The following is a 7,699-nucleotide window of genomic DNA, read 5'->3' on the forward strand; positions in this document are numbered from 1 at the left end:
CTTGGGGATGTGATAAAAGATGGAGGTGACAGTGCTGGCTGCTCAAAGCTTCTACACTCCGTCACTTGGGGCTCCCACAGCACTGCCTTTACCCATCTTCCCGTTGCCTGGGAGCCCCTGGAGGCGGAGTGGACACTCCTGAGGGGCTAGCAGTCTCCACTGTCCAGGCAGATAGGTCCTCAATTCAGGAACGAACGAATGAGGTCAGAGACAGGGAGTGATGCAACATCTGTGACACCGGCTCTGTGCAGGGGCTGCCCGACCCCTCAAAGCCAGCACTCCTGTCGGTGGAAGGGTCTGACCTCCTGCCAGATGTCCTTGGGCACTGCCAACTCTGCACGGTGGCCTCACCCGGGGGGCATTGTCCCAGCAGCCTCATCTACTGGCCACTCTGCCCTCCATTTCCTTTCCTCACTCCAAGAAGGTTTCTCTGGCCACTTGCCAGGACTTGCTGGAAGATTGGTTTCTCGAAAAACGTCAACTCTGGGAGGCACCCTGAGGTAACAGCGCACAGCCCCCAGCAGCCTCCTGTCCAGCTAGTTTCCTCCGTGAAATGCGTCACACTAAGGTCCCAGGTGGCAGTCAGTAGGTGTGCAGCTCCAAGGGTGGTCCCTCAGAGTGGGAGCAGGGTCTACCCCCATACCCAGTCTCCCTCCAGGCGGAGGCCACAAGGCTCCCAGCCACTCTGTCCTTAACACCTGTGGCCCAGCCAGGACCTCCCCAGCTCTACCCTCTTGACTGAGGTCAAGAAGTGGGACACCGACGTTGCTTACAGCTCAGAAACAAGATTTCTCCAAAAACAGATAAGAGGTGCCCAAATTCCACTTTAAGACTTTCTGGCCAACCAGCCTATTCGTGAAGGGTCTTATAGGGTAAGGCCCCCTAGTACCGAAGGATGACACCAACATTGAACATATTCTCATTAACAGAGTGTCTGACCGTTTTCTTGTTGTTCCCAGATGTTGGGATATTATTTAATGCTGATTATTTAATTATTCGATGGGCAAAAAGAAATGGCACCTCACTGTGTTACTTCATATTTTTAACGAGGCAGACTGAGCGTTTTCCACATATTTGTGGGCCGTTTTTATTTCTTCTTCTGAGAAGAACCTATTCACACCCTTTTTTCTACTGGTCTGTCTTTTCTTAATGATTTATAGGTGCTCTTTGTATATTGCAGATATTACTCCTTTGTCATATTTTCCCTCCCGTTTTCTGTCTCTGTCTTCTAATTTTGCTTACGTCTTCTACAGTTTTACAACGTCCCATGCGTGTCTTTCCCTTCAGCTTCTGTGTTTCACGCGTGCTTGGAATTTCTCTCACTGAGATGATTCAGCTGCTGCTTCAGACATTCTCAGAATCAGCAGCCACAAGGCTTACAGTGGCAGCAAATCATGCTTATTCAAAAGAAAATGTTTACTTTAAAAATAGAACTGTCACCCCAAGCATTTATTTAAGCATTAATAGATACGGGTAAAAATTACAAACGGCATAACAAAAGTAACAGCTTTATATTCACAGATGGTCAGATGCTGACAAACAAGAAACAAGATCGCTGTGCATTGAGATTCGGTTGTTAGGAAAATGCGTATGTCGGCCTGAGGAACGGTCTGTTCACGGGCTTCGGTGGAGCCATAATCCCCAATTTTCTACTGACTGCTGCTGCCGCCTGAGAACCACGTGCAGTTGATGTTGGCCCGGGGATGCTGGAGGATTTAGTTTTAGGAGATATCCTTCTGCACGTGGTGGATCTCCTGAAATGTGACAGAGAAAATTGAAATGTTATATAAAACCCCCCCCAAAACAGTCTTTTTTCCTCTTAACCTGGAAGAGCTACATAACCCATGGTTTTCTTTGGTCTGACGTGTCTCTCTGCCTGTAACCCCCCTGGGTCAGGTCAGCTTCCCTTACAATTCACGGAGGAAAGGACTCTGCTGTTTTTCAGACGAATTTATCTCCCTAAAATGTCAAGGACTGTTCCTGAATTCTGTGACTTGAGGCCAAATCATGTGCCTTCGCTCCACCTACACCTTTCATAGCTGATAATCGGACCCCTCCCTTGGGACAACAGAGCCCAGATCTATTCTGATCAAATAAAGAAAGTACGGGTACCTTGTTTTAAGGCCCCAAATGCCTGGACAATACTCTGGAATTACCGTGCTTGCACAGTCCAGAGAAGGTGGCTGTGTGCATGGAGACGGGGGTGGAGCAGAGCTGAGCCCCTTCCTGTCCAGCCCCAGCCAGGGGAAGGCTGCAGATGTGGTTCCCTGGGGAGCCAGCGAGGGCTCGGGTCTGGCACGTCTCTGTCACCGCCACGTCGCCGGCAGCTGGCTGGATTGCCTACACCCCCAGGTCTGTGTTCTTGTACCTCCCACTCGCTGCCTTTATAGTCAGGAAAGAAGCCCTTGCCACAGCCTATTACAAAGTCCTTCAAGCACTTCACTTCCCTCACTGGCCTGAAGATAATAGCTATTCTTTCCTCCTCCTTCCCACCCCCAATAAAATATAAAATAAATAAATAAAACCCCACAGGGCCGTATGTTTACAAGGATAACAGCCGGCAGCATTCTCTATAGAAGCCTTTTTCTTACACAAGTATTTCCTGCTGCTTTGTAACCAGGCTGAATTCAAGCCCAACACGAATTCCACAGCATTGGGGCTGGCAAGTGGCCTCCCATCTCTGAATCCGGGGGCCACTGGTCTGTGGTAATGACATTCTGGTGGGACTAGGTCAAGAGTGGTTTTTCAACATTGTTCAACTCTTGCTCCAGGGCAGTATGACCACAGAACTGGCAAAGATGTGCTAACCCGGCCGAGCAGCAGCCTGAATTTCCCTATGCAGATTTCCTGCTCAGATACGAAGTCCAGAGCAAAAACCTGCTGTTTCTGTTGATTTACAGAACGAATCTGCCAACAGCAGCCTCCATCTCACCCAGGCCATCCATTTTACTCCCACTTAGAGAGCTGGCAACACAACTTGGGAACAAAATTCGTTCATTGTGTGTTATTCTCAAGTGGTAAGGTTCCGGTAGGGTGGAGAGGTAAGGGCCCTGGCAAAGAGCCATGTTTGTTCTGCCATTGGCAGACTCTCAGCCAGGTGAGCAGTGGACCCGGAGGAATCCTTCAGAGAGGCTCTGGGGAAACGAGGAGAATGAGGCACAGACACAAAGCGGCTGTGACAAAGGTAAAAGAAAGTCACAAAACGGACTGGTTCAGAGAAGAACCCCATCAGAGACACACAGGCTCATTAAAAACCAGCACCAAAACTGGGACTGGCTTTGGGACTGACTGAGCTTTCCGACTTCTGGTTAGATCAGGTTCTAGGCCACAGGGCAAAGCGCTTCCCTCTAATAGACAAAAGCTGTGAAAATGGAATAAGGGAGCCAATGGCAATGAACACTTAAAAATATGGTTTGCTTTGTTCTAACAGGTAAAAATGAAATCATAACCATGGCTAAGGACTTTCCAGGGACGACATGCAGAAATGAAAACGCTCTGGGCCCTAGCTGGTTTGGTGCAGTGGATAGAGCGTCAGCCTGAGAACCAAGAAGTCCCAGGTTCGATTCTGGTCAAGGGCATGTACCTCGGTTGCAGGTCCTCTCCGGCTTGGACCCTGGTCTGGGCTCCTGCAGTTTGGTGCAGGAGGCAACCAGTCAAAAGGGTCCTGGGTTCAATTATGGTCAAGGGCACGTACCTCAGTTGCAGATTCCTCTCCAACCTGGAGGCAACCAGTCAATGTGTTTCTCTCACATTGCTATTTCTCTCTGTCTTTCCCTCTCTCTTCCACTCTCTCTTAAAAAAAATCAATGGAAAAATATCCTCGGGTTAGGATTAAAAGAAAAAATAATGCTCTGGGCAGGTGTGGGCGAGCCACTGTCCAGGTCCTAGCTGTAAAATTGAGACCAGGCTGGTTCAACCTTGCAGAAGTTCCCCAGGCCAGGCCTTAGTTTCCTCATCATAACCTCCAGGGGACTGGACCACATGCCTTTTAAGGACTCTTACTCTGTGTGGGCTCCTGAGGAAATGAGTATTTCCCAAAACGAAGGAATGAAGAAAATAAAATGTCCCCACCGAAGAACATCTGCTGGTCACTTGAGCATTAAAAACCACAAAATTAAACTAACATTTACTAATGCTTTTAATTTCTGTATCCTGGCAGAAGAATCAGCACAGGCAAGATGTTTGTTTATGGACTTAACAAGAAAGTGACAATTTGGTAACATTTGCCTTCCCCTTTCTTCCTTCACTCAAAAAATATATTTTTTTATTACCCAGAAGGAAGAGAGTTACAAAAAACTGCAAAAGAAAAAACACAACAGCTTGCAGAAATTTACTAAGGACTTCTTTCCCTTTTCTGTAAGCATCTCTGTGACAACATGCAGTTATCGGGGAGGCGGTCATCCAGGCTGCTGAGGTGGTCATGGTCCTGCCAGACCTTACTTTCCTGGTGAGGACAGAGCGTCCTTGCAGAAGACAGGGAGAGGGGCTGTGTGAAGCAGTGCAATGATGAAGTACGAACGCTGCCCAGGTCATCACCCAGCACCTGACAATACTACCTTTGTTCCCCCTGGGCCTGCTAACAGCGCCCATAGCAGGTGAGTCCCAGCCCGGGGGTAGGCATGTGTAGGAAAGGGAGGATGGAAGCCATTTGCGCAGTCTCTCGGAGCCTGGCTTGCCTGAGCTTTTGATTTTCCTGTTGTGGACTCTTCCCTGCTGCCCTGCAGACTGGGAGGGGGCTTTCCCAGGTTTGGATGAATGGCAGGGAGCGTGCAGGGCCTCCAAATGGAGGCCCGTAGATCTGCGGCAATACAAGTAGTACAGCAAGTACAGACGGAATCATGAAAGTAAGGAGGAAACAAAAGCTTCTATTTATTCAGCTAGTATATGATTTATAGTATTTTAGGTGAAAAAGACTCTTAAGAAAAGCAATTATATAAAAATTTTTTTCTAAGTTAAAGTCAAAATTGGAGTTTTTACAAACTAGAAAATTTTAGTGATAATCAACTTAGGAGTAGATTTTTAAAACTGAAGCAGCCCGGCCAGCACGGCTCAGTGGTTAAGTGTTGACCTATGAACCAGGAGGTTGCGGTTTGATTCCCAATTAGGGCACATGCCCAGGTTGCTGGCTCAATCCTCAGTCAGGGGCATGCAGAAGGCAGCCGATCAACGATTCTCTCTCATCACTGATGTTTCTATCTCTCGCTCCCTCTACCTTCCTCTCTGAAATCAATAAAAATGTTAAAAAATAAATACATAAAATGAAAGCTAAAGCAAATGTTGAATCAAGCAACACAATGGTTTATTTTAATAAATGATTCAAAGAAAACCAAAGCAGTTGCACTTTTATACTTTTCTCCCTTATACCCTGGGGTGCAGAACTTACCCTTTTGTCTTGAAATCACCACCAGTTCTTCTCCTTTTAGACCTTTGGCAGGCTGGCATCCTTTTCCGTTTTCTTTCATTTTTGGTTTTATTTGCAAAGTAGTGAGAGGATATAGGTGTTTCCTCATCGCACTCCTCCGAGCCATTCCTAGCGCTTCTGCTGCTGGATGGGCTCATCTGTGGGGAGCTGTCCTCAACTGCAAATGGACAACGCAGACCTTTACTGGTGATGCCTCTGGTCCCAGTGTCGTTCGTCTACACGGAGACGCACAACACACACAGTTCAGCTGACACCTACCTGCTTTCCTGGTGTCTTCTTGCCACCTGGGTTTGACAATTCCGCAGGAACTGAACTTTTTTTTTTCTCCCACAAAGCCCCAAAGTGCTCAATGGCAATCAATTTTTTTAAAGACAGAGGCTAAGAATTCATTAAAAAAAAAAATCTGTGAGCCTGGCCAGTGTGGCTGTGGTTGAGCATCGACCTATGAACCAGGAGGTCACAGTTCGATTCCCGGTTGGGGCATATGCCCAGGTTGCAAGCTTGATCCCTAGTGTGGGGTGTGCAGGAGGTAGCTGATCAATGATTCTCTCTCATCATTGATGCTTCTATCTCTCTCTCCCCCTCCTTTCCTCTTTGAAATCAATAAAAATATATATTAAAAAAAAAATCTGTGATTCTCTTTAACTCAGCTAGAGACCTCAGGTTTAGCTCCTACTCTATGTGTATGACCTACACCCGTTACTATTTGGGCAGTTAATCCTGTTAAGCTCTTTTAAAAGTATAATGTGCTATATAAAAGATAAATTTTATTTGTCAATTTACATATGCTGAAAAAATAACCCGATATAAGAGAAACATAAACTATGCTCTGTACCTTACTTCGGAACATCAGTTATTTAGTAAATGAGTGTCAGACACCTCCAGGCCATATTTTACTCTTCAAAGACAAAAACACCTCTTTGCATAATATTCTGGCACATTTCACACACCATGCAGGCAATGGGTCTGTATGGCAGCACACACTTAAAGAAGATGGGAACTTCCACAGGTACTGGCATCCCAACACAGGGAAAGAACATGAAACCTTCCCGGATAAATTCATTCCCCCATTTTCTGAAGGGGGGTATTTCCTGGCCGGTTTGCGTCACCCTCAGGCTACCCTGCTGCCCGGTAGAAAGCACAGGACGGGCCTTGTCCCTCCAACACTGGTTCCCACAGAAAGGCACTGTCGCTGGGGCAGAGCGCTGCCATCCCAGCTGTGGGACTTCGGGGATATGAAAAGGCCTCACCCATTTCCACCTGTGAAATGGGTGTTGTGAGGACTGAGTGATACAAAATAGACAAAGCTCTTGGCACACAGCCTGTCCCTCAATAGTGGCAGCAATTATCACCAGGCTGGCTGCTTGCACAGAGCAGCCCTGTCTCATGGGGGAAAACCCTTCCCAACAAGTTACTACGGTAAACAAACATGACGTTCCCACCAAGGGACTCTCGTCAAAGCAAGGCCTTTAATGGAATAATGACTACACTGAGGAATGTATGAAAACCTTACTTTGCAGCATTTTGTTAATGAATAGAAAACGATTATGAACAGACAGAACTTGAAACACATGCTCACTCGTTTCTCAGCCTGTTTACCATTTCCATTAGCCTAAAAAAGAAAAACCCCTACTGAGATCCTTACAGAAACAGGAAAAACACGGAACTTGGCCTGTTGTGTCTTATCACACGGCAGTATGTTAGAGGAGGCAGTATGTTAGAGGAGGACTTCTGCATGTGTCCTGTCTCCTACATCTTCCTTTGCTCTCAATGTCCTCTTAGCCAGTGTTCTCTATAGCTCAGTAGCGATGGGGTTCGTAATTAGAGATGCTTCGTGACAGGCCTAATGCAACCTTTGGGAACATCTGCTAATGCTGCACTGACTTGGACAGATTCTTTCGACAGCTAACAACAAGAAGATAATCTAGCACTTCAATTCCATGTTCATTTTTCCCAAATATTTAAACTCCTCTCTTACATTTTATCTTTAGACATGCTTTTCAGATAACATGTTCCATCCTCAGATAAGGAAACTGAAGCACAAAGAAGTTATTTGTGGCCTGCCAAGACCACAGAGCGAGATGGTGGCAGGCCCGGAGCTGCACCAACCCTATAGGTTCCCCAGGTATTTGCCTGAACAGAACCAGCAACTTCTGGGCTCAAAGGTCCTCCTTTGGGTCCTAGTAGCAGGATTGGTAGCTGGCATCCTGCAGGGGGCCTAAGCACCGGTGTCCTGCAAGAGGTGCCTGGCACACCACTGAAGGGTGCCCTGCGCAC

The 7,699-nt window shown here is 47.0% G+C and overlaps 1 protein-coding gene across 1 annotated transcript in view; it reads right to left on the reverse strand.

Annotated features, from left to right (window-relative positions):
* Positions 1-1,434: 1,434 nt before the first annotated feature.
* The window catches only part of BLM (Bloom syndrome RecQ like helicase), an 88,732-nt gene continuing 82,467 nt past the window's right edge, over positions 1,435-7,699 (reverse strand). Inside the window, exons 21-22 of the mRNA XM_015567738.1 lie at positions 5,384-5,579; positions 1,435-1,754 (exon numbers count right to left, since the gene is read on the reverse strand). Of these exons, the coding sequence (XP_015423224.1) occupies positions 1,577-1,754; positions 5,384-5,579 (374 nt within the window). The 3' untranslated portion in view covers positions 1,435-1,576. The remainder of the gene's footprint in view (positions 1,755-5,383; positions 5,580-7,699) is intronic.

The sequence above is a fragment of the Myotis davidii genome, unplaced genomic scaffold (assembly GCF_000327345.1).
Source record: "Myotis davidii unplaced genomic scaffold, ASM32734v1 scaffold324, whole genome shotgun sequence".
Lineage (NCBI taxonomy): Eukaryota > Metazoa > Chordata > Mammalia > Chiroptera > Vespertilionidae > Myotis > Myotis davidii.